Below are 25,739 nucleotides of genomic sequence, written 5' to 3' on the forward strand. Positions count from 1 at the left end.
GACGCGCTCCGAGGCTCCCGCGGAAACTGGGAGACCCGTAGGTTTGGGGTTGGTGGCCGTTCGCGGGCTGGGGGTGGCGGGGGAGCGCCGGGCCTGGCGCCTCCAAAACTCACACGAAATTGTTCCAGAGAGGGGGCAGGGGCGGGGAAGAGAAGGGGGAGCCGGAGGAAGGGGGAACAGGGCTGTGGGGGTTGTGAGAGGGCAGAGAGGGTGGGCGGAAGGGGGGAAACGATGGGGTGCAGGGGAAGTGCACCGGGGACCCATCAGGCGGGGCGGTATTTTCAGTGCAACGAAGAACTGGCAGACTCAAGTTTTTAGTTTTAGGACTAGGAAAAAAAAAAAAAAAAAAACCTATGCCCCCCGAAACCACATCGACCACGCACAATATTTTCCAAACAAAAACACCAGGCGCACGAACGTCACCGACAGATAGACACATACATGATAAATAGCTGAGAACGACCCAGCGCGGCAGGGCTCCTCCTCGGCAGGGGCCCCGCGCGGGCGGCAGGCGCGTCCTGCTGGGGGGGGCCCCCGAGTCCGGCATCCCCCCGCTGTCCGCCTTTCACCTTCGGAAGAGAACATTTCGAGCCGAGGATCCGGTATCTCGGGATTCCGAACTTGCTGGTGCGAGACTCAGATTTCAAAGGCGCTGGAGCCTCCGCCCCCACCCGAAGGCGGCGGGGCCGTGAAGCTCGCTCCGCCCGGCGCGCCGGCCCCGAAGGCCCCGGGGGGGCGCTTGGCCTATGGAGCTGCCGGGCCGGGAGAAGCAGGCGCCGCGGACACGGACGCGCGCGCCGGATGCCGGGTTCGTCGTGGCGGGCACGGGGCTTCTGGCTGGGCTGGCGACCCTGCGCACACCGAGGTAGTTGGCGGAAAGGTACAGCAGAGACGACACGGGCCCGGGCGCGGGCTCCTGGGCGCAGGGTCCGGGCCGGGCATCACCGGCCGCTGGCCGCGTACTTGGCCTTGGTGATGAGATAGAGCACGATGTCCTGGTGGCCGCCGAACGCGGCGATGTGCAGCGCGCTCCAGCCATCGCGGTTGGCCAGGCGGATGTCGGCGCCAAACTTGACCAGCAGCTTCACGAGCTCCAGGTTTCCGTCGATGACCGACTGGTGCAGCGCCGTCTGGCCCTCGGGCCCGAACGAGTTCACGTTGAACTCGCAGTTCGTCATGTTCTGCAGCAACGACTGCAGCTCCTGCGTGTTGCCCTTGCGCACAGCCTCCTGGAAGATGCGCTGCGTCTGGGGCGCGGAGCAGGTGGATAGCTCGGCCTGGCTCATGCTGCCGCAGCTCCCGGGTCGGGGGCCGGAGCCGGGGTGGGCCGGCTCAGCGCGGGCGGCGGCTGCGGCGCGGGGCCCCGGCTGCCTTGGGGCGCGCCGGGGCGCATGGAGGGCGTGCAGCCGCCCGGGCCCCGCACGCCGCCCCTCGTCGCTCCGGGCGCTCGGGGCCGGGGGCCGCCGCCGCGGGGCCCCCGCCGCATCCAGCCGCGCCCGGGCGGGCGGGCGAGCGGGGGCGGGCGCTGCGCTGGCGAGCCGCTGGCCTGGCGGCGGGGACGGCGGCCACCGCGCAGTCCCCGGTGCCTGGGCTGCTCGGGCTGCGGCTCCACTCGCGCCTTCCCACGCGCCGCTGCACTCCCGGGCGGGTCGCGCCAGGCGCCTTTTACGTGCTTTATATTTGCATGACAATGGAGGGCCAGTGACGCTGGCGCCGGCGACGCGGCGATTGGGCAGCGCCCACGTGGGGGCGGGGCGCGGCAGGGCGGGGCGCGGTGCCGGGGGCGTGCCCGGTGCGGCGGGGGTGCTAGTAGCCGGCCGTGCGGGGGCGGAAGAGGCCAGGTGGCCGGAGGGGTCCCGCTCGCTCCGCAGCCTGTGTCCGCGGGTGCCACCCCCCCGCCACGTTCTGGCCCCTCAGCGTCTTCTTCGCACTCGTCCTGCCCACCCTCCCTCGGGCCACCTGGGGAATTGCAAGCTCTCTGCTCCAGGCCGAAGGGCGACCTCGTGGCGCCGAGGGCTGCCGATCCTGGGTGGGGGGCTTTGCTGGCATCTCAGCCCCGGGAACGGAGGACGAGAGACAGGACTTGCTGAGCGCTTCTTGAGCGGAGGGGCTGCCTCCTACTCCCAGGAGGGCCCCCTGTGCGGCCCCAGCCCACTGGTGCACAGAGGCAGTAAGCCAGGCCCAGCCCGGCCCCTGTGTGCTCCCCAGGGAAGCTGCCCTCGCGCGTGGCTGAGCCAAACTCCCGCCCTGTGTTTGGAGGAGCCCGCGTTCAGCAAGGCCTGGCCGTCTGAAGTTTTCACCCGCGCGGCATTGAATCCCCGCACTGAATCCCCACGACCCCAGCCCTGAGGCCAGCAGTCTTGTCTTCCTAAAAGCCAAGGAAGCAGAGGGCTGGGGACGTCTTCAGGGCGCCCTGAAACCCTCCGCCGTGCCCCACTCCACATCAGCATGAGGGCAAGACCTGCAAGCCTGGCCAGGTGAGCGGCCCTAGGTATAGCCAAGGGCTGACCTGAGAGGACACTCCGGAGAGACTGTTGCAGGCTGTGACAACCCTGTTTTATTGACCACATGAATACTGGGAGGCAGGGCCGGCCCAATTTCCTCATTAGGCTGCACAGTTTATAGCTCATCTGTGGTTGCTGGAGAGGAAGGAGGAAGGACTTCTCAGATGCCGCCGCGGCTGCAGAGGGAGGCCCCGGGAGGGCGCAACACGCCGAGACTTGCATTCCTTCAGAAGCTGGGCGGGAAAGCCAGGCAGCAGGAAAGACAGGCCCTCAGCCTGGGGAGACCACCCTGCTGGGGCCAGCTCGCCCGGAGTGTGGGGTGGGGACCCTATGGGCGTCTGCCTGCTGCCCCCATGCCCAGCACCCACGTGGGTGTGACCCCACCCTGCTCGGCGCTCTGGGAGGGGTCACAGCTAAACCAGCAGGAAAAACTGGGCGAGGCTAACCATGCTTGCCGGCTGTCTGTCCAGCTGCCCCCAGACCTGACCCTGCTGACTGGGACAGGGCCACGCTGCCCCTGGGGTCCCCTGGTTTCCTGGTGGCCAGGCTATCTGATGTCGGGCCCAGGAGCAGAGTCCCAGGAGAAGCTCAGTCTGGGTCTTCCCAGGCCTGGTCTAGCCCGTTCTGCTCAGACCTGCCCCCACTCCCAGAAGCTCTTGGGCTGGTGGCTCAGGGTTGTCCCCACCCTAAAGGTGGGAACATTGAGACTTAGAAGGGGACCCTGTCCAGCCACAGATGGAGGTCCCAGCAGGGAGGCAGGGGCCAAGGCCCAAAGCCTGGTCAGGGCAGGGGGTCCCATGACCTCGGCAGGCCCAGGGGCCCTGATGACACAGGAGTGCCTTGGCCTCCTGAGGGCCTTCTTTGGGACCCCAGGACCCTGGTGGGCGTGGTCCATGGAGCAGCTGTCTTCAGGCCCCTCCTGATGGCTCCCACACAGCCTACCCGTGGTCCCACGGTCATGGGAAAGCCTGTTCACTTGGCCCAGGGCAGCTGTGGGGAGGGGGCTGTGACCCCAGAACCTGCCCCATCAAGGGCCCAGAATCTACTGCTGTTGGACTGTGAACAGCCCCTCAACCTCACCCAGATGGGCGACAAGAAGGGAAGGAGGAGGGACCTCTTCCAGGAGTCTGGGCCTCACTGTGACCCCATTTAGAAATGAGAGGCCTGGAGCTCAGGAAAGCAGCCTGGCTCAGGTGGCTGCAGCCACAGGGGAGCCCTGGGCTGGGCACGAACCTGCTGGGCCAGGTCCTGGCCTGCCAGGCATTGGCTGCCCACTGCCCACTGTCCACTCCTCCCTAATGCCTCGGCCTCACCCCGGCATGGGTGGGGGTGGGGCTGGACACTGAGGGGAGGGCTCCCAAGACACAGGTGGCTCCGTCCTGGTCTCGGTCTCTCTCTGCCAGCCCTGGAGATGGGGGGATGCAGCGGCCCAGTGTGGAGGGACGATAGAGTGGGTGAGGCCACCCAGGGCCCTCAGTTGGCTCCTCCCTCTGGGAAGGCGGGAAGATCACCTGCAGGCCTGGTCAGAGGAAGGGCACCTGTGGGCCCTGTGGCCTCAGTGGGTAGAGCCTGGGAGAAAGCCCTTTGATGCCCTGCGGCAGGCGGCAGACAAAGGGGCCTGTGAGCTCCGTGTGGGAACTCAGCCCCACCACAGGCTGTGGAGTCGGCGGCCTGGCGGGTGCCCCAGCCGAGCAACCTAGTGGCCAGCAGAGAAGGGAACTTGTGTTCTGAGCCACTCAGCCCCACACCCATATCCCCATGGCGTCTACATTTGAGGCCACGGGGTTGTCAGGTCTGGGAACCGGAGGCTTGGCCAAGGATGGAAGGAGGGGGCAGCAGGGCACGAGCCCGTCCTAAATGTTTGCTGGATCAAGCCCATCCCAGAAGAGGACACTTCGTCCAGATGGGTCAGTGGGTGGGAGGAGCCCCTTCGAGCCCCCAGCATGGGCCATCATGATCCTCACTGTGGTCCCCTGCAAACTGGCCTGGTCCTCTGCTCTCCAAGAGCAGGGCTAGGCAAAGAGAACAAAGTCCTGACGGCGAGGTTGGACTCTGGCCCCCTCCATTGCCACCTGGGCCTGGCCACGAGGCCCTGTAGGTGCCCTGCCTGCTGCCCTGGGCACTGGCCTGGTTCTGACCCCAACATGGGGGATTTGAAAGGGCCCCCCTTCTCCCTCTAAGGACCCCCTTCCCATCCTTCCCGGGGACCCTGGCAGGGCAAGGTGGCCAGGGCAGCAGGGGCAGAGAGAGGGGAGAGGGCAGCTGGCCAGACCTGGGCTGAGGCCCTCCGCCACCTTCAAGGCACCACTGGGCACAGAGCGGAGGGTGAGCGGCCGGCAGTGGGGGCGGGGCCTCCAGCTAATTCATTAAAATGTGTCGGGGAGCGTGGGAAAGAGAAGAGTGTTTCTTCCCAGCAGCCCAGACACCTGGTGGTAGAAGGCCTTGAGAGGGTAGAGATCAAATAACAAACACGGCCGGGCCAGGCCTCGGAGGAAGGACGCCTGGGCAGGAACTGCCGCAGACAATCGCCGCGCAGGCAGGCGGCTCCTTGGCCAGCCGGGCACTCGGGCCAGAGCCCACCGTCAGCTGGCCGCTGCCAGTCGAGCCTGCCCCTGGGGCTAGGAGAGCATCACCCTGCTCCGGAGTCTGAGGTGAAGGACCCGGCACTAGCCACCTGGGCCTGATGCCAGGCAGTCCGGCCTGAGCCCCAGAGCCGGGAGGAGACCGCCATCTGCAGCTGGGTCCCAGCCTTTCCTCGGCCATCCTGTCTGCCCAGGGCCAGAGCAGGGCCTCCAGGATGCAGCTGGGCGGAGGGAGCTGGCCCCCTGGGCTGCTTCCTCTTGGTCCTAGAGAGGTAGAGAGCAGTGGTCACTTCCCTGCCTCACCAGAACGGGACGTGGGCCCCTCTCGAGAGGGTGGCCCCTCAGCCCCGCTGGGTCCTGCTTCCCTGTTCACCTGCATGCCCCACCTGACCCATCTCAGCCCTGGGGGCCCCCAGCAGGACCGGGCAGTGACCACAGGGGAGGGCTGGCTCTGACCTGGTGCCCACCCCTCCAGCATCGACCTTGAGTGAGCGGCACCCAGCAGGGCCAGCCTAGTGGGGCGGGGCTGGAGAAGACTGCCTGGCAAACCTGTGATGCACTCCTCAGACTGGAGCCCCAGCCCTGGCTGTCCCTTCCCTGCCACCGCCCCCCCCCCAGCTGCTCAGACAGGAGAACAAATGCCAGCCCTGGGATGGCCAGGGTCCCGCCGGGAGGCCCCAGAGCAGCCGGAACCTGTACACCTGGGGCCTGCAGGTGTGAGGTCCTGGGCTGAAGGCTGCCTGAGGCTTCCGCCCACCCGCCTCCTCTGCCAAATCTGAGCTGGTTTCCTTCCGCCCAGGCAGGAAGTGCAGGAAGGGGATGTGAGCGCGAGGGGGTGGTTCCTAGGGGTGAGATTGGAGGAGGCCCGAGAGCAAGCTGGCACCCACCCTGAGACACTGGCCACCCTATCCCAAGCCCACACTCCTGCCTGGTGCCCCTCCCCCAGGGCCTCTGCCCCCAGGGCTCCCTGAATGATACCCTGTGTCCTCTGACCTCCAGAGGGGTCAGGAACAGACCGTGTGACCCGCAGAACCTCCTTCCTCTCCAGCCACAGGGCAGGAGCAGCCACCTGGCTGTGAGTGCTGAGTGCCTGGAGCAGCTGCTGCCCTCCTGGGAGGAGTCCTGCCTGGCCATGAGAGGGACAGAGGGGCCCCTCCTGTGCCAGGCCTCATCCTTCTGGTTGGGACAATGGGCGACTTCCCAGACGAGGATAGTGGCCATGGTGCCCCACCCCATCCCTCTATCCGCCTTCTGGGTCCACTCGAGTCCTGTTCCCCAAGGGAGCTTCTCCCTCGGTCTGTCCATCCTCCTGGGATCCCATCAGGCCCCGGCAGCACAGCAACATTGGCACTCCTTGGGGTTGGAGGATCCAGGGCAGGCCTAGCTGATGGAGGACAGGGAGGGCCCCGTCTTGCCCAGCCTGGAGTGCTGGGAGTGGGACTGGCATGTGGGTGGGCCACCGAGAGCACATGGCAGCCTGTCCCCTCCACCCCCAGCTCAAGGAGCCCTGTGGCCTCAGTGTCACCTTGGTCTGGTCCTGGACCTTGCCAGGTGGGTGCACCTCCCTCTCGGTGACCCCCTCAACACGTGGGCAGAAACACTCAGCAGCCTGCAGGGTGAGTGTGGATCCAAGACCACTTTTATTGCAGGGCTTCCCGGGGCCCAGCCTGTCCTGGTGGGGCTGCCAGCCGGGCTGGGGGCTCCAGGACCTCGTGGAACATTGCAGTCAGGCGGCCCAGATGGGAGCCCTCCCAGAAGACCTTGCCGCAGCCTGTGCAGCAGTAGAAAGGCCACTGTCCCGGGCGCCACAGCACACCCACTGGGACCCCCGCCAGCTGCAGCCGAGTGCCATTGCCCAGCGTGGCTGGCGTGATGGTCTGTAGGTCTGACGTCTCCAGCCAGCGGCATGGCGGGTCGTAGACACAGTCCTTGGGGGTCGGCTCTGGTGCTGAACCTGGACAGAGGGAAGAGGCCACCGAGCCTCCAGCTGAGAGCCAGCATCCCCAACTGCTGTGCCCAAGCCCACGTGGGGTCCGCCTGGCCCCCTGGCGGCTTTTCCTGAGCTCCCCCATCCACACAGGCCCTCTACCGCCCCCACCCAGGAGTTCCTTGGCTCATCAGCCCTCTATCCTGGGCCCTATTCCCCAGCTCTCCCTGGCCAGTGCCCCCCGACCCTGCCTTGTGGTCCCCTGAGAACTGGGTGATCCCTCTGCTGGACCAGGAGGCAAACCCTGTAGCGGGGGCCAAGGTGCCAGGGCCCCGGGGAACAGCGACTTCATCCTCGGCAGGGGCCCAAGGATTACCTGTCCCCTGCCCATCCTCACTTGGGGTAGCCTCTTCACCTGGTAACAAGGATGGCAGTGGGTCGTGGGATTGTCCTGTCCACACCCCCAGCCCCTGGGGCACACCATCAGCAAAGAGGGGTAAGGGAGGGAGAACTCAGAGGAAACTCACACCTTGGAAAGTTCTTGGGGCTCAAAGGTCCCTGGGAAACACGTTCTGGGCTCGAGATGGGTTGATAAGGGCACTTGGGGGCCTGAGAACGGTGCCGGCACGGGCGGGGGCGGCCCGTTTGTGGTGATGAGTAGATAAGCCTTCTGCCAAGGAGCTGGTTTCGCAACCAGCCAGCACCAGGCCGGGCCGAGTGGGGGGGGGGGGAGGGGCGATGCTCCTGGCTGGTGAGATGCTCAGGACCTTGGATGGGGACCTCCAAAAGGCCAGCAGCAGGTGGGAGGCCCGCCCTCCGTGTCTACCCTGCAATGTGCCTGGCAAACGTCTCTTCAACAAAGCTCCAGATTAACTGCAGTGGGTCTGAACGGCTGAGACCCCCTCCCGTCCTAGGCTTCCATACAAGGCATTGCCCAGGATGGGATAAATGCGAACTCCTGGGCGGGAATTCAAGGCAGCCAACCTCCAAGGGGCTGGATGGGGGTGGGCACAGGCCATGGGGGTACGCTGTGGAGGGCTGGGGGCTGCCAGAAGCCCGGGAGAGCTCTCTGCTGAGGTGGGCAGCACTCTCTGGGGAAGGCAGGAGAAGGGAGAAACCTCTTTCTAGTTTTACAAACAGGAAAGCCGACTGGGCTGTCGGAGTCCCTTGGGTCCCTTGGTAGGAACCCCCCTGGCAGGGCAGGGAGAAATCGGGGGGCCAGCTGGTGCCCACCCTCCTTCATGTCTGCTCAGGTGTGCCTATTTGTTATTGGGTGTGCATGTAACTGCATGTGTGTATGCATGTGAGTTCATGGTGTGCACATGCGTGTGTATATGGCGTGTGCATGTGAGCGGCTGTGCACGTGAGCAGGTGAGTGTGCACCTGTGTGCATGGCACATGTGACCAGGGTAACCAGCAGCTATGCAGGGCCCACCAGAGGAGGTGGGGACAGCACACAGGGAGGTCACTGAGGGCTGAGCCTCGTGCTGCCTGCATGGTGACCTGGGGCGGGGCCTCCCTGCCTGGCACACAAGGGTCCCTTCCCAGCATGCACCTTTCCCTCCACCACCTGACCAAGAAGCTCAAAGCTGGGCTGCCTGTCCCCACAGAGCCCACGTTCGACCCGTTGGGGCTCGGGGACCGGCAAGGCTGCACCTGTGCCCTCACCTGTGCTGCTGGAGCCTTCCTGGTGACCGTTGAGCCTCATGAGGTGTTTCATCATGTCCTTGGAGACCTTCAGGTACCGGTCACAGTTACACACCTGGGGGGCACAGGGATTTGGTCTGAGCAGGGCCTGGCTCCCCGAGCCCTTGTGGCTTCGAGGAAGCCCAGAACCATGCTCGGTGCCTGCAGCTCTGGGTCTGCCGATCACACACCCCTCCCCTCTCAGCCCAATGCCCCGCAGCTCATGTCCACCACTGTGGTGCCCAACCTGGCTGTGCAGCCCCTCGAGAGCTGGGCAACCTCTCCTGCTGTGAAACCTGCAAGGCCCTGCCATCACCCTCCCCCACCCGAGCACAGTCCCCTGGGCACTGCTGCCCCCGAGGCATCAGGAAGGACACCGTGATGGCTTCCATACAGTGTCCTCATCAGGAACACGTGGTGACCCTGACGCCAGCCTGTGACGTGTCTGGGTGACATCCACAGGTCCTGTGAGGAGCTCACCCTTTGGCCCCAGCAATGACCCTGAGTGGGGCACCAAGGCCAGATCCAGCCAGCACTGGGTGCCCTGACCCCCATCGGTGACTGCACCTGGCGGGCGGGCTGCCAGTCCTGCTGCCCTTCTGCTGATGCCACCCCAGGCACCATCACTGCCAGGACAAGGAGCTGGGCCTGGACTCGAGGGTTCCCTGACAAGGTAGAGCCCGCAGGGCCCCGATTCCCACACAGGTGCACGCAGGTGCCCTGGGGACACACACAGGCACTTCCCAGATCCCTACCCAGGGAGCGGGGCCAAGGGCAGGGCCCAGAAATTCTCAGGACCGCCTGTGCAGAGGTGGTGGGAGGGGGCCGTGGTCATGCCCAGAGTCCTGCCTCCCGCCCCCCCTCCCAGGGCCCTGAGATGAGAAGACATGGAGCCTGCAGGTGGCTGCTGCGGGGGACTGGGCCTCAGGTGTGCCCACAGCAGGGCGGGGTCCATCCTCCCCCACTGCCCTTCCCCATCAGCATTTCAAAACTGGGGAGGCTGCACTTAGGGTCGGGGGCTCACTGCTGCACCTCCACTGGGTGCTAGCCTGGCTGGGACAGGGCCTGAGGCTGAGCTGTTCCCCAGGCAGGACCCTCCCTCTGCCACTGGCCCCAGCTGTCCACCAAGCGGCTCCCTGACCATGGTGGAGGCACCTGTCCCCATGAAGACCTCCACCTAGCCTAGACGCTGGTCATGAAGGCTGCTGTGGGTGTGCCCTCATGGGTCACAAGTCCAGGGGTCTTCCTAAGGCAGTGGTACAGGTAGAGGGCCCCCGCTAGGCCTCGCTGGGGAAGGAGCTGAGAGGGAGTGGGTGGCCCTGCATCCACCTGCTGCCCAGGGTACAGCTGCAGTGGCCCACTGGCCCTGGGCTCAGTAGGGTGCTGAGATCCCCACAGGACGTGGTCAGGCCAAGGTTGGCTGCCAGGAGGTGAGGGAGGGGGTGTCAGAGCCGCAGGAGGTGGCTGGGGTCCGAGGTGGGCCGGCAGGCGGGCTGGCCAGCTCACACTGAGTCACTGCCTGCCGCAGACAAGCACCCAGTCCTTTCTGCAAGGGCCTGGCCCCACCCTCGGGAACCACCGGGGCTGGTTTTCCCACGGCAGCCGCTGCCCGCTGGCGGGCCTCACCATCACCCAGTGCAGCTCCCTCCCTGGCTGGAAAGGCCGGTTCTGCCGCCCGCCTGAAGTGCCCGCCCTCTCTGTGCCTGGCCGGCTGCCTGAGGGACAGGCCTGGCACCAGGACCTCCCTGTCCATCCTGGAGCCCCGGCGGGCAGTGGCCACGGCCCAAGGGAGGCTGCCGGCCCTGCCCTCTAAAGCTTACTGTCCAGCTATACACGATAGGTCTGTGGGAAGGACACCTAGGTGATGCAGCCTCCATCCCTCCTCCACTTTGAAGAAAGAAGGGCTTCAAGGGGCTGAGTATGGCTCATGGTCACAGGCTTGGGTGGCAGAACCCCTGCACAGGGGTCTCACGTGGCCCTCCTCGCTCAGCTCCCTGCGTGGGAAGGCAGACCCCCAGCTAGGGGGCCATCAGGGCTGGGCAGGGATAAGAGGGGAGCCCAAGGGTCCCTGGACAGAGGCCAAGAGCCCACCTGGGTGCCTGTTGCCCACAGCTCCTGCAGGTTGGGGCCCAGCCTCCTCCTCCCCCCCCCCCTTCCTGCAGTCTGGGAGCCTCAGGGTGCGGTGGCCACCGCCCCAGAGCCCGGCTGGTGGGAAGGGCCAGGGGCGTGGGAGGGCCCAGGTGAGTCCCTGGCAGGAGGGGCTGGGAAGGCTCCCAGCTCCCGGTCCCAGGGGTCCGCCTGCACACTGCGTTCCCACGGCTCCCACTGGGAGGCTGCAGAAGGCCGCTCAGTGCCAATGCCCCACTTGACTCTGAGGACTGCTGGGGGCGGTGGACACATGGCGCGTCTCCTGGGACCAGGTCGCCAGCCTGGATCCGCTGTGGACCCTGGGCCAACACTGTCCCCGCCCCACAGCCAGACAGGGCACTCGGCCAGGGTGAGGCTTCATCCAGGGGTCCCCTCTGGAGCCCCTTCCCCAGCCCAGACCCCAAGGAAGAGCGTGGGAAAGGGCTGCTCTGGCCACTTCCCCCAAGCTGGGGCCAGTCCTGGAGGTGTGAGGTGTCCTGAGCCTTCAGGCTGCCCCTCACCTAGGCTTGGCAAGTATGTGAAGAGGAGCTGCAGCAGTACCCGGGACTCCTGCCTGTGCCTCTGACCACAGGCAGGGACTTGGCGGGTGTTCCCAGGGTGCTGGAGGCTCTCTCAGCAGTGAGCCTGGGAGCCAAGCCCACGAGTGTCCCTCAGCGCCCTGGGAGTCCAGGAATTCCCAGCCACACCTGCCAAGGGGAGCGAGTGTGATGACAAAACCAGAGCTGAGCTACAGGCAAGGTCACGGCATTTGTCCTGAACCACGTCTCCAGGAATGTCTGTGTTCCCTCTGCCTTGGGCGCCCCTGTACTGTACAGCCCCCTGCCCTGGGTGCCCCCTGCCCCGAGAGCCCCCCTGCCCTGAGCACTCTCCTGCCCCAGGTGCCCCTTGGCCAGAAACACAGGCCTGTGTGCCTACAGGTGTCTGCTGAGTGCACATGGAGCAGTGTGTGTGGTTGGTGGGATGGTGCCTCTCACAGGAAGCACGGTAGGCCTCCCAGGGTGTAGTCCTGCCTACACACACACTCACACCCTAAAGAGCCTGGGACCTGGGCCTCTCTGGGGCAGACTGAGGGTGGACAGGGACGCCTGGTATGGGGCCTGAGAGTGGGCCGGGGGTATGGAACATGGCCTGCCCAGGCTGGGAGCCGCTCCCCAGGTCTAGCAGCCAGGCTGTCCAGGAATCCCCAACCCGTTCCCCCAGCCTAGCAGACATCCATCTACCAAGAGGCAAAGCCAGGTGTCCGGGTCTGAGGGATCCCCACCCTGCACCCAAGCCAAGTGGTTGCCTCCTCTGGAAAGGGCTGGTGGCGGGGGGGGGGGGCGCAGGGGGGCGGTACAGGCCATGAGAGGCCTCCTTGGGCTGTTAGGGACCTCCTGCTCCCCCATGGCCTGTCACTAAGTGGCCCTGCCCCCACCCCCCTCACGGCCCTCCCAGTGAGACCAGGTGAGGGTGGGAGCTCTGGGCCGTGGTGAAACTCCCCTGGAAGACCCTAAGTTGGGATCTCTGACTCTACAGTCAGCTGGAGGGTGGGGTGGCCCGAAGTCTGTGGTGGGGGTGGTGGTCCACAGGTCTGCCCTGGGAGGGGGTGGTCCACAGGCCTGCAGAGGGGTGGCCCACAATCTGCAATGGGGGGGTGGCCCGCAGTCTGCAATGTGGGGGTACCTGGGACTGTGGAGCTCTGAGCCTCAGAGGGAAGGGCTGCTTGTGCTCAGAAGTCGGGAAGCACACAAAAGCAAAAAGAACACGAGGGGCCCGCCACCCAGTGCCCAAGCCCAGGGGGGCTTCCTGTGTCTCCTAAACCTACCCACCAGCCCCTTCGGGCTCCTACCCCTCCATTGTCCCGCACGCTTTTCCCAGGGTGGGGCCAGGCTGGGCCAGCGTCCCTGGGCGCTTGCCCATTTGGTTCTGAGCGGCAGGTTCCAGGCCTCCCAGACTGTATCATCCATGCTGAACCCCGGAGCTACCCCCAACAAATGGTCCAGCCAGCAGGGCCAAAGGGCTGAATGAAAAGCCCTGGGGCCTCGCTTGGGGGTCTGCCTGACACCTCCAGTTAGCGTCTGGAGGAAGCAATCAGGCGCCAGCCGCAAGGCCTGGGTCTGCCCCACACCTCAAGCTCCCACGATGTCCTGAAGGCCGTCTGGGAGGAAGAGGGCAGCCAGTGGCGGCAAGGGACCTGCAGCGCTTACCCACAGGACCCTGTAAGCCCCTGGAGTGGGTACACCCATGCTCGTTCTGGGCCTGACAATGGCAGGGTGTGTCTGGAGTGAGGCCTGGTGGGGACCTGGGCAGGGCAGGAAGGAGGCCAGCCCACAGCTGAGAGCCGCAGGGCCTGTGGAGTGTGACCCCCAGCTCCATGGGCCTGGGGCACAGCTGGGTACAGAGGGTACAGGGCCAGGTCCCTGGGCACCTGAGATGTCATGACTACTAGGTGGGAAGGTTTTAAAATCCAACCAAAGTGCTCTTCTGCTACGAACTGAACTCAAGGACCCGAAGGGGTCTCCCTGGCTGGGCACCCGTGACCAGTGACAGCAGCTCTGGCAGGGCCCTTGCCCACGCCCTGCCCCTTTGGCCCAGGAAGGGCAGTTCCCATGGGCCCCAGCCCCTCCCCCCACCGGTCACTGCCCTGATCCCCTTTGTATGGCCCAGACAATGCTAAGACAGAGCAGACGATGGGCAGTGGCCCGTGGTGCGCATCCCCAGGGGAGTCAGGGATGGTCCATGCAGGCTCTCCCTGTGTCAGCCACAGAGCCAGGCCCTGGTGCCCATGAGGACACGTGCAAAAGAGGCAGGGTCCCCGATAGGACCACCTTTGAGCACGTGTGTGAAGGAGCATTTGGGGGTTGAGTAGGGAAGGATGGAGACACAACAGTGCTGAGCATCCCAGTGATGGGTGTATGCACGTGGGTGAGTGCCAGGAGGTGTGTGTAAGTGCATGTCAGGAGTGAGCACAGGGTGTGTGTGTGACTGTAAGCTGTGTGACACGGGGTGTGTGAGTGACTGTCAGCTGTGTGACACGGGGTGTGTGAGTAACTGTCAGCTGTGTGATACGGGGTGTGTGTGTGACTGTGTCAGCCGTGTGACACGGGGTGTGTGACTGCATCAGCCGTGTGACACGGGGTGTGTGTCAGCCGTGTGACACGGGGTGTGTGACTGTGCCAGCCGTGTGACACGGGGTGGGTGTGTCAGCCGTGTGACATGGGGTGACTGTGTCAGCCGTGTGACACGGGGTGTGTGTATCAGCCGTGTGACACGGGGTGTGTGACTGTCAGCCATGTGACATGGGGTGTGTGTGTGACTGTCAGCTGTGTGACACGGGGTGTGTGTGTGACTGTCAGCCGTGTGACACGGGGTGTGTGACTGTGTCAGCCGTGTGACACAGAGTGTGTGTGTGACTGTCGCACGAAGTGTGCATGTGATTGCATGTCAGTGTGTGACTGTGATTGCATGTCAGGTGTGTGACACGGTCTGTGTGTGACTGTGTGTGTGACATGGAGTGTATGATGGCATGACCACGTGTGGACTCCTTGGCCTGATGGCTTCATCACACCATCAAGAGGGTTTCAGGAGTATGTCCTGGGGCCACCCTTGGGCACTCCAGCCCAGCTGCCATTTTGGGGGGTTCCTGGAATAACTGGCTCTGACCAGTGAGCCTGCTCTCCAAACAGATGGATTTTGGGACTTTTCCACCAAAGGCTGGGCTCAGAGATGACAAGAGTTAGACAAAGCTGACCCAGCTGCATGCAGTCTCGAACTACTGTGCCCCCTCCAAGTCCAGGAACCTCAGTCTCCCAGATATGCCCGGCCCAGCCAGTTCCACCTCCTGCCGCCAGGGACAAGAGGACCACACCCCGTGCCGAAAACTGTGTGAAACCGGAGCCTGGCCCACAGAGCCCGCCCCCAACTGCGACTGCCAAGCGGGCTAGGGATGGGCCCACGACTGGCATGTGGTGCCCTACAGGCACCTGCACCCCTCCTCCGCCCCCAAGGGGGGCCAGCGAGAGCTGGGGCGCATCTTACAACCACTCCAAGTATCCTGGGCAAAAAGCATTTCAAGTAAAGTACGAGTCCGTTTTTACATCGTACACTTAGACACGTTTACCTGGAAGACAACCTTAACAGGCTCCCGTGTTTTCACTGCTAAACCTGGCCACCCTGCGCCCGTCAGGTCGGTCAGAGGGTAACGCGCCGTTGGAAAGGTGCTCCACCAACACGGGCCTCCACTCAGGACCCGGGTTTGGTTCCCGATAGCCCAGCCATCCCCTCTGTCCTGGGTTGTGCCAAATGGAATGGGGCGCACAGAGGTTTGGGAAGACGCAACCTCCCGTCTCAGGCGGGGGTGGAGGATACCCCCAACACTGGAGCTTCTGAGCAGGTCCCTCCACCATCCTTGGGGTCTCCAAGGCCCCCCGTCCTTGCAGCTCCTGAACTCCCCCTTCCCTGGGGCTCCCCAGCGACCCTCTTTACCCCCACCCCGTCCCGTCCCCGGGGTTCCCGACCCCCCCAGCCGCTGAGGGCCACGGGCGCGGCGCGCAGCGGCCGTTCCCAGACGGGGGAGGGGCGGCGCCGGCCGTGAGAACCCGCCGGCGGCCGGGCCGTGGGAAAGTGGGAGGAGGGGCGGTGCGGGGGGCGGGGCGCGCCTGGGAACGGCCCCCGCCCCCGCCGCCGCCGCCTTTGAAAGGGCCACTCAGCGGCGCCCGGCGGAGATTCAAAAGCCAACGGCCGCCTGCCCGGGCCGGCTTCCCGCGCGGGGGGCGGGGAGGGCACAGGGGACGGGGGCGGACTGGTGGGGGGCTAGCTGAGAGACCCCGCTGGGGGCGGAGGAGGGAGGGGCGGGGGGACCGGAGGCCCGGGCTTGGCGGACCCGCAGAGACCTGGTGATGGGCACAGGAGCCGTGCCTGTCCTGGGACTCACGGCCTAGGGGGCCCCTGACTGTCCGGGTCTCACAGATGAGAGTGGGGCCCAGGCCCCCCACACAGCAGGTGCAAAGCCCGAATCCAGCCCCCGCAGTCTGGGGTCTGACCCCTCCTGAACCACAGCCTGTAGCCTGTGCCCGCCACCCAGGTTCAGGGGGCCGTCCTGCTCCTGGTGGCTCCCAAACCACTCTAGCAAGGGTCAGAACATGGTGGTGTCTAGCGGGTGTGGGGGTTACAGAGGACTTCCTGGAGGAAGTGACATCTGGGCTTGGCTGCCCAAATGGAGGAGGGCAGCTGGGGTGCTGCAAGAGCTCAGGGGACCGGGAAGAGGGGGGGGGCCTCTCTCCCTTGGTCCCCACCCCTGGGGACACTGCCCTGGCTGACCCTGTTCACATCTAGTCTCGGTCCTTGAGCCCCACCTCCAAATGCGCCCACCCAGATGCAGCCTCTCCTCAGACCTGGTGTTCACACCGTCTGAACTGCCAGCTGCCCCTGCTCTCAGGCCCTGTCTCCCCTTTGCTTCTTGCAGGACCCCTCAGCCCCCTACTCCCCCTCAGCACTGGGGTGCCTGGGAGGGGCTCCCAGGCTTAGGGTTAGGGGCTGGGGAGGGGGGCAACGGCACCAGGGGACTTCCTGAAATGATGGAAATGGCTATACTCATCAAACTTCAAAAGGGTACATTTCATTATATGTATACTGCCTCAGTAAAGTTTCTAGACAGGAGCCCTGGTGGCACAGTGAAAAATGTGAGAGTCTGCTTCTGTAAAAATTAACCTACTGCCATCGAGTCGATTCCCACTCCCAGTGACCCTACGATAGAGTGGAACTGCCACTGTAAATCTTGATGGGAGCAGGGTGCCACATCTCTCTCCCATCACAGCGGCTGGTGGGTTCAAACCACCGACATTTCAGTTAGCAGCTGAGTGCTTTAACCACTGTGCTACCAGGGCTGTTGAGCAGAACTGCCCCATACAGTTTCCAGGGCCATAAAGAACCCTATGGGGTAGTTCTACCCTCCCCTATAGGGGCAGGAGGAGTCGGAATGTACTCAATGGGCAACAGGTTTAAAGTTTCTAGGGAGGCAGCAGGACCTCTCCACCCTGGTCGGCTGGGAAGAGGGTGCAAGCCAGGGCTGAAGGGGGGACCCCGCGCATGGGGGTGCAGCCAGGCTGTGCATGTGGTGTGTGGTGCACGTATGTGTGCGTGTGGTGCATGTGTGTACGTGCGCATGTGACGTATGGTGCGTGTGTGTACGTGTGCATGTGGCGTGTGGTGCGTGTGTGTACATGTGCATTTGGCATGTGGTGCACACGTGTACGTGTGCATGTGGCGTGGTGCGTGTATGTGGCATGTGCTGTGTGCGCACGTGGCGTGTGTACGTGTGCATGTGGCGTGTGGTGCGTGTACGTGTGCATGTGGCGTGTGCTGTGTGCATGTGGCATGTGGTGCACGTGTACATGTGGTGTGTGGTGCGTGTATGTGTGCATGTGGCGTGTGGTCCACGTGTGTACGTGTGCATGTGGTGCATGATGCGTGTACATGTGCATGTGGCGTGTGGTGCAGTGTACGTGTGCATGTGGCGTGTGGTGCACGTGTGCATGTGGCATGTGGTGCGTGTATGTGTGCATGTGGTGTGTGGTGTGTGTGTGTATGTGTGCGTGTGGTGTGTATGTACCTGTGCATGCATGCATGTGGGGGCCAGAGCCACACTGGGCCTGGTGGGCCTTGTGGCCTGTGGTCACACCGGTGTCTGTGCTCCAATAAAAAAAAAAAAAAAATTTTTTTTTTGTAGACGGAGGGGTGACAATCCTCTGATTTTCACACATCTTTTGACTTTTGTAAAAGGACATTCTTGGCTCAGGGCCATGGTTGCTGACCTGGCTGTGTGAGCGGGGGTACCATCTCCACAGGCTGATGGTGCCCCCCACTTCTGCAACGCGGGCCTCTACCTAGCTCCAGGGTCGAGCTGGTGCCCACCTCTGCCTCGCCTCCTCCAGGGGCTACCCAGCATGGGGTGGAGCCCAGACCCAATGAGTCGCTACCCACATGGCCCCTTGCCCCTCAGGCCATGCCAGCAGGCAGGTAACCTGTGGGAGGTGGGTAACTTGCGCAGGAGTCTGCAGTACCCAGACCTGCCGGACCACCCTCTTGGATCAGTGCTCAGAGCACGGATCCCCACTGCCAGGCCAGGCCTGCGCCATCCTAGGGTTTGGAAACTGCCCAGGGCTCTGGTTGGTGCCGGTGCTGGGGGGCTTTGGGGAACAGGCAGGCACAGTGGCCATCAGCCGATGCAGAGTGGAGGGATGACATGGGTGCATTCAGATGTTTTGTTCTGGGTGGGCATTACCTTCTCCTCCTGTTGAAGCCTTCTCCTGGGCTCTCTGCTGCTGCCCAGGGCACCTGGACTGATCTGCTGACATGGGAGGAAGGTCTGAGGGGTACACATGTCTGCCCCTCCTCCTACATGCCCAGCGGTCACCCCCTGGCCAGTCTGTCCTGTCTGGCCCATGGTGGCCAGCACTTGCTCTATAAACCTCGGTCCAGCCACTGGCCACAGGATCTATTTTCCACTCTGCCCCCACGTCCTGTTCCAGTGCCATGTCCATGCCCTACATCAAACTGTCCTGGCTCCAGCCGACATTGTCCCCCACACCCTCGTGTGGACATAAGCACGTGGACGCAGGCAGAGTCCTGAAGACGACGCATGTCCATGAACCATGCACACACATCTGTGCCCACAGCCCCGTGTGCTCTGGCTCCCCCAGTGTGGGGGCTGGGCACCAGCAAAGCTCCTTTCTTCCCTCCCACCCCACTGGCCCCACACCTGGACTCCCACGGCTTCCACCCCAGGAGGGTATGCCTCCTCTCTCCTGAGTCTGCATGCTGGTTCTGTGCCCAGCACACACCTCCCAGCTTGTGTTTAGTGTTTCGGCTATAAGCACGTTAACCCCTCTTGAAAGCCAGCAGGGCACAGACGGCAGACAAGCACTCCTCCATTGCCATCCAGAAGGATGCAGCTCCGTCCTGAGCAGGCCCCAGACCAGCTGATGGACATGCCCATTAGAGCACCCTGTCCAGGCCTCAGCACCTGTCCCCAGGTAGACAGACGCAGACACGAGCCGAGTGAAAGGCTGGCGGCTTGGTGTGAGGTTGGCTCTGGGGTCTACACACGGGACCTCCTAGGCCAGCTTGTCCATCTCCCTGTACGCCAGCCCCAGAGGGACTGACCTTCCGGCCCTCAGCCTAGGCCACCAGGGGCCTGGATGGGGAAAGCCTGGTGTGCCCAAGGGGCCAGGCTGTGGGGAGGAGCTCCTCAAATGCCACCTGAAAAGACGGCCGTGTGGGGCCCGCCAGGCACGCAGGAGGTGGCCATGTGTGTCAGTTTGAGGGTGTGGATGTGCTGCTTCACATGCGGCAGCCCCAGTGGAGCCCAGGCGCCGGGGAGCCAGTGGCCCTCGGGTGGCGGGCCCCATCCTCAGTGCCCCCAGGGGCCATCTGGTGGGAACCCGGCGGGGCTCTGGCTGAGACCCAGTGCTTTTTCTGGAAAGCTGATAGGAAGGGGAGGGGAAGTGGGGGAAGAAGGGGCAGGGGAGGATGGGAACGGATGGAGGTGGGGGGGCCCTGACTGCTGTCCTGCTGTTACCTCTGGGGGCACCCAGGACGAGAGGGCTATTCAGATCTCCGCAGTGGGGCTGTCACCCCAACTCTTGCTGAGACCTGTGGCAGCCCTCCCTGCCCTGGCTGTCCTTGCCCTGCAGGAACACCCGACCTTCTCCTGGGGTGGCTGGGTCTCCCAGGGGGGCGGTGAGTCTCCCTGGGGGGAACACGTGGCTGTGCTGGGTGGTGGTGGTCTCCTGTGGGGTGCTGGGTCTCCCTGTGTGGTGCCGGGTCTCCCTGTGGGTTGCCGGGTCTCCCTGTGGAGTGCAGGGTCTCCCTGTGGGGGGCCGGGTCTCCCTGTGGAGGGGCCGGGTCTCGCTGTAGAGGGGCCAGGTCTCCCTGTGGGGGGGCTGGGTCTCCCTTGGGGGAGGGCTGAGTCTTGAGGGGGTGGTCTGGTCTTCCTGTGGGGTCTCCCTGTAGGGGGGCTGGGTGCACGAAGCACATTGCCGTGCAGGGTGGTGGTGACCCTCCTGTGGCCCTTTGTGCCTGAGACCGGGGGTACCCAGTGTGGGAATGCGACTTGGGGGCTGTGGTGGACAAAGGCCAGGGTCTGGGCGCTACTTCCCATCCTTCCGTTCATAGAGGGAGAACAAAGATCGAAAGGATATCTGGTCCCACAGGGGTTGGGGGCAGAGCAAGAGCCCTGGCTGCTGACACCCACCCACCACTGCAGGCCACTCTCTGCCTGCCAGGAGGCCCGGCCACCCCCCCCTTCCCCAGCCTCTGCTGAACTGGGGGTGGTGGCCTGGAGGGGTTCCAATGTACCCATGGCCCAGTCCTCAGGGGGCTCCCTTCCCTAGCTACAAGGCCCCTTCTTCCATCCGTGGCCTGGGCCCCTCTTTCCAGGGGACCCACCATCTCAGAGGGTCACCGTCCTATGGTGCCCCCCAATACCCACTTCTGAGGTCTGATGCCCTTCCTCCACTGTCCACGCAGCCACCTGAGCACCGTGGTGGAGAGGCCAAAAGGGAGACAAAAAGAGACTGTGCCTGAGTGTCAGGGGTTCTCTCTGGACTTTTTGTTAAACTTCTTTGATAAAATATTTTCCCATGCTGGTCAGCAATGGGAATGTCCTCTCAGTGAACATTCCCAGTGGACAATCCCAGCCATCCTGCCCCTGCCAGCTTTGGAGGGCAGAGGGCAGAGGGAGAGGGCAGAAGGCAGAGGGCAGAGGGCAGACAATGCGGCAAAAGGCATAACCTCTCCGTCCACTAACTCAGCTTGAAGTGGGTCCATGTCGGCTGTGGGCGGGGGGTGCACCCCCAGGTGGCTCTTTGGGACCAGTCCCTCCATGTCTGGCCAGGACCCCACGCCATGGCCTTCCCTGGAGTTTGGTCCTCATGGAGAGATGCTGCTGCACAGGCTGGCACCTCAAGGCCACCCAGTGATGTGGTACAGGAGAACGACCAAGTACACGCGGTGCTGAGGGCGACGGGTACACACGGTGGTGAGGACGACCAAGTACACGCAGTGGTGAGGGCGACGGGTACACAAGGTGGTGAGGACGACCAAGTACACACAGTGCTGAGGGCGACGGGTACACACGGTAGAGAGGGCGACACAGGTACACGCGGTGGTCAGGGCCGCACAGGTACACATGGCACAAGTACACGTGGTGGTCAGGGCCATGCAGGTACACGTGGCAGGGGTAGTGAGCACTACAGATCCACCAGGTGCCCTGGCTGTCACTGGTCACTTCCTGCCCTGCTCCCCATGTGCCTCGAGGCTGCTGGGAAGGGTCTGAGAGCCACGGGACTCCCTCTAGGAATGGCACCAAAATAGCAGAAGGAAGGAAAAGAAAATGGAAACGGCTTGGCGGCAGGGAGTCTCCAGGGAAGTGGCCAGCTCAGCCTGGGGACAACGGGTCTGCGCCCACGTCCAGGGAGCTCAGGCAGACACTGTGGGCCTAAGCACAGATGCCTGGGCCGCGAGGCAGGTCTGTGGAGGCGGGGAGGCTCTTGCCCTCCCTCATCTGCCCCTAGGGGCACTGGCATGGGGAGGTCTGCCCAGGTCAGTCCCAGGCTGAATGGCCAGTCAGCCTGTGCTGTGGCCTGAGGATGAGAGTGGGGTCTGCAGCCCACAGGCCTGGGGCCACCCGAGGCAGGCTCTGCACCTGGCGACCTCTCAGTGCATCACCTGAGGCCCTTCCAGGTGTCCACCTATGGGGGGCAGTGCTGGTCTCCTCAGCCAACGGGCTAGGCTGGGCTAGGTGTGGGGCTGGGGGTCAGAGCCCACTCAGGCTCAGCTTCCAGGCACAGCTGGGAAGGTGGCGGTGGCAAGGGCTCCCTGCGTGGGTGGTGGGAATGTGGCCAAGGCACTGGGCATCTTTCCACGCAGACACAGGGCCTGCCAAGCAGTGGCTGCTTGGGGCCTGGGCATCCTGACACCCTGGGCTGGAGAGGACAGGGCCTGCACATCCTGACACCCTGGACTGGAGAGGACGGGGTCTGCCATCCTGAGAACCTGGGCTGGAGAAGATGGGGTTGGACGTCCTGAGAACCTGGCGGGGGCAAAGCCACTGGACAAATCCAGGTTCACCTAGTAAAGCTGCCAGCCAACTAGCATGCTCGGACTAACACAGCCACCGCAGACTGACCAGAATGCCAACGAGACCTCCTGGCTCCACGCCCCACCACCAACAGTCCTCCACACTGGCTCTTTGGCTGGCCCAGGGCGTGGTTGCTGCCAAGCTCCACCCTTGGCCACAGGGTCTATAGGAGCGTCAAGCCCAGTGGGGCCCAGCCACACCCCAGCACGAGCTTCCCAGGCCTGGAGGGTGTTTCCTCTAACAACCCGGCTTCCTGTTTTCTCAAGAAAGTGCACAGCCAAGGCTCTGAAAAGCTCATTAAGACGCCTCCACTCGCCAGCCGGGTGCAGACAGACAGACAGCAGCAGTGAACACAGTTCTTGATGCCCCTGAGCTCCACTCGAAGGAAGAGGCCCTGCAGCCCCTACCCCTGCCGGCTCTGCACAGTCCCTGTACAGCTGGCTCCACAGGGTGGAGGGGGGCAGAGGGCTCAGGTGCACTGCCAGGTTTCAGGAGAGGGGTTGTCCTTTCTTCCTTCACCAAACCCTGTGGGCAGATGTAGCCAGAGAGGCAGCCAGGGTGGAAGTCAGGTTCTGGCCGCCTCCCCCAATCCCTGCAGCAGGGCTTCCAACAGGTTCCTGCCGGTTCAAACCCCTGCTGAGAACTTGCATGTCTACCCCCAGATATACCGGATCAGAACCTACATGTTAATAAGGTCCGCGGGTGATTCTTACTGGAGACTTCCTGAGGAACTGTTAGAAATGTAAGTTCTCAGCAACGGTTCAAGCCAGAAGGAACCTGTTGGAAACCAGGCCCTGCAGCTCCTCTGGGGAAGGAAAGCAGCAGGTGCCCCTGGGAGGTGGACCGTGTGCCCAGCAGGCCCTCAGACACACGGAGGAGGGAGTGCAGGCCCCTACTCTGGGCAGGCTCGGGAGACCCACAGGCTCAGGCAGCCTCACCCAGCCCAGGCAGGGCCAGCACAGAGGCACAACACCATGGTTCAGAGGGGTGCCCAACTAGACCAGTGGCTCCCCAGTCTGGCCAAGCCAGCCTCGGGCAGGATGAGGCTCCCACAAGGCCAGGCGGGGTGGGGGTTGGTGGGGGGGGTGGTGCTGGCGTTAAAGGGCCAGGGGAGAATTCTTCCCTTGGCAGGTGACATGGGCTGGAGAGGGAAGGAAGTGCTTCCTCTGCCTCTGTGACACCAAATGGCTCGGAGCTCAGAGGCCCCACCCAGGTGAGGCCACTCCCACTAGAGAATTTCCTGGCCCAGAACCTTCTAGGTGGTGCAGCGTGAACCTAGGGTAGTTGGTACCCTGGACAACATCACCCTCAGAGAGTGGGCCCTGCCCAGCCAGGAGTGAAACCCACAGCAAGCCTGATTCCAGGAGCTCTCCCAGGCAGCCCCAGCTCCCCTCTGCAGGAGTAAATGCCTCCATTTAAACCTACGCCCGATGGGAGCTGCCCCCCGCCCCTGGCATCCAGCGGGCACCACAGGGCAATGCCACAGGCAGTCCTTCTGGAAGTAACCGAGGCTGCAGCATGTTGCATGTCCCCAGGACCAGCCAGGGATGCTTGGCCGCCAGCCCTAGACCTTGAACCCCCAATGGATGTGCTAGTATGGAGGGAGCCCTGCAGCCACGTGGTGCCCTGCCCGAAAGAGGGGCCATGCAGGCCCAGGGTGGGTGCTGCCCTGCTGCCCTCAGGAGCACCCGGGACCTCCAGTTGTGGAGGCCTACCTGCTTCAGGACCCACCTGGCAGCGGCTGAAGATGTCAGAGAGGGTGACTCGCACGTTGAAGTGCCTGAGCACAGCCTGCGCCTGCTCCCGGGCCTTGAGGGAACAGTCAACCGAGAGGCAGCGCCCAGCCCCGACCTGGGCCTGGAGCTGCAGGGAGGGAGACATTACTGACAGGGCAGGGGTGCAGACCCAGACCTGCCTCCCCACTGCCTCCACTGCGCCTGCACTTGGGGGACCCCGGGATGTGGTGGCTGAGGGGCAGCTGCCTGGGTCCCACCCCCAGGAGGGCGCCATCCTGGGAATACAGCATGTCTGGTGTCCTCACCTTGTGGTACGGCAGCCCCGACGTCAGGATAATCCTCTCCTCCTGTCTGGCGATCTGTGCAGGAGGCCAGAGTGTAAGATCAGGCTGCCCATCGTATACCACTCCTGCACTGGGCTACTCCCCCAACCCCGCCTGCTCCCCAGCCCAGCTCCTGGCCCTGCCAGGCCCCTCTGCCTCCTGAGCCCTCTGCCTGGGGCCCTAGAGCAGCCGTTGAGTCCTACAGCACACAGGCTGAGGTCCTCTCTGGCCTCTGAGGGTGCACCAGGGCCTGTCCTTTCACTCTGGGTGGAGGTGGTCCCCAGCATGGCCAGTCAATCCAACCTGACAGAAATGAGGCTGAGTAGAAACGGTACATTCAACAACAGAACCATCAGTTACAGAGAACAAAATAAACAAGGTTCATGTAGTTAAATGAAAAGTATACTCAAAGTACAGGGACAGATCTTTAAAAAGGACTGAGTAGATCTGAAAGACAACAAATACAGCTTTAAGATTTGTGATGAGCAAATCTGCAAAAGACCTCTTTACAGTGTTGAAAAGCAAAGATGTCACTTTGAGAACGAAGCCATGGTGTTTTCAATCACCTCACACGCATGTGAAAGCTCAACAATGAATAAGGAAGACCAAAGAAGGACTGATGCCTTCGAATTAGAGTTCTGGTGACGAATACTGACTATACCATGGACTGCTGGAAGAGCGAACAAGTCTGTCTCAGGAGCACAGCCAGAGCGCTCCTCGGAAGTGATGATGGCAAGACTTTGTCTCACATACTTTGGACCTTATCTGGAGGGACCAGTCCCTGGAGAAGGACATCATACTTGGTAAGGTAGAGGGTCAGCAAATAAGAGGAAAACCATCCATGAGATGGAGTGACACAGTGGCTGCAACAATGGGCTCAAGGATAACAACGATTGTGAGGATGGCACAGGACTGGGCAGTGTGTCATTCTGTTGTACATGGGGGGTCGCTATGAGTTGAACTGACTTGATGGCACTGAACAACAGCTACAAGAAATAAAAACATATAATAAAATATAATAACTGACATGAAAAGCCCAAAGGATCAAAGTTACAGGGAAACAGACTGAAAAGGGAACGCGTAACTTAAAAAAGAAAAAAAATTGTACCCTCAGTAGATGGATCAAATAGAGAGGAGATTTAATTGGAATTCCCAAAAGAGATAAGAGAGAGAATGGGAGAGACAATATTTAAGGGGAAATGGCTGAGAATTTTCTAGAACCAAAGAAAGATCCAATTTCTCAGATTTAGAAAGCCCAAGGAGTCAAAAGCATGTCATATCCACACCTGACATGACAGGGAAGCTGCCAAATCCCCAGCACAAAAGCATCTTAAGAACAGCCATAGAAGGCAGGAGAAGACAGTACTCTAGGCTGTGCCCGCAGCACTGCCCACAACAGCAGAAGATGGGGACCCCGGTGTCCATCGACAGGCCGATGGACCCACAGCAAGAGGTGAGCAGCCAGAGGGATTGCTAAGGACCCTGGTGGTACGGCCACGTACCATCTCCAGGTGGCCATGTGACACTATCCTATCCATGGGGGGGGGCGTGCTGTGAATGTGTGTGCGTTTGCTTATTACTAAGTAATCAATGAAAGGAGAGGTGGGGAAGGGGCAGGGAGAGAAGGCAGACATCTCTGAATTTGTCTTGTTTTATAGGTTGATCTTGGAGCCATGTAAATCTTTTAAAAAACATAATTTTAAAAAATGACTGC

General features: G+C 62.9%; 2 protein-coding genes across 28 annotated transcripts in view; both read right to left on the reverse strand.

Moving 5' to 3' along the window:
• Positions 1-876: 876 nt before the first annotated feature.
• NRARP (NOTCH regulated ankyrin repeat protein) lies at positions 877-1,349 on the reverse strand. The gene has a single exon (XM_064290764.1). The coding sequence runs from the start codon at positions 1,284-1,286 to the stop codon at positions 942-944; it is 345 nt and encodes a 114-aa protein (XP_064146834.1). The 5' UTR covers positions 1,287-1,349; the 3' UTR covers positions 877-941.
• Positions 1,350-5,723: 4,374 nt separating this feature from the next.
• The window catches only part of EXD3 (exonuclease 3'-5' domain containing 3), a 99,683-nt gene continuing 79,667 nt past the window's right edge, over positions 5,724-25,739 (reverse strand). For 8 of the 27 annotated variants that reach the window (XM_064290781.1, XM_064290784.1, XM_064290780.1 and 5 more), the window contains 5 exons: positions 24,008-24,061; positions 23,698-23,829; positions 8,682-8,775; positions 7,390-7,428; positions 5,730-7,040 (listed from right to left, as the gene is read on the reverse strand). In XM_064290781.1, coding sequence (XP_064146851.1) covers positions 6,727-7,040; positions 7,390-7,428; positions 8,682-8,775; positions 23,698-23,829; positions 24,008-24,061 — 633 coding nt within the window. In that variant the 3' untranslated portion in view covers positions 5,730-6,726. Of the gene's footprint in view, positions 7,041-7,389; positions 7,429-7,542; positions 7,623-7,720; positions 8,105-8,681; positions 8,776-15,630; positions 22,698-23,697; positions 23,830-24,007; positions 24,062-25,739 lie in introns of those variants that run through there. The other 19 variants (XM_064290765.1, XM_064290767.1, XM_064290766.1 and 16 more) reach the window with 12 other exon arrangements.

Source organism: Loxodonta africana, chromosome 9 (genome assembly GCF_030014295.1).
Source record: "Loxodonta africana isolate mLoxAfr1 chromosome 9, mLoxAfr1.hap2, whole genome shotgun sequence".
Lineage (NCBI taxonomy): Eukaryota > Metazoa > Chordata > Mammalia > Proboscidea > Elephantidae > Loxodonta > Loxodonta africana.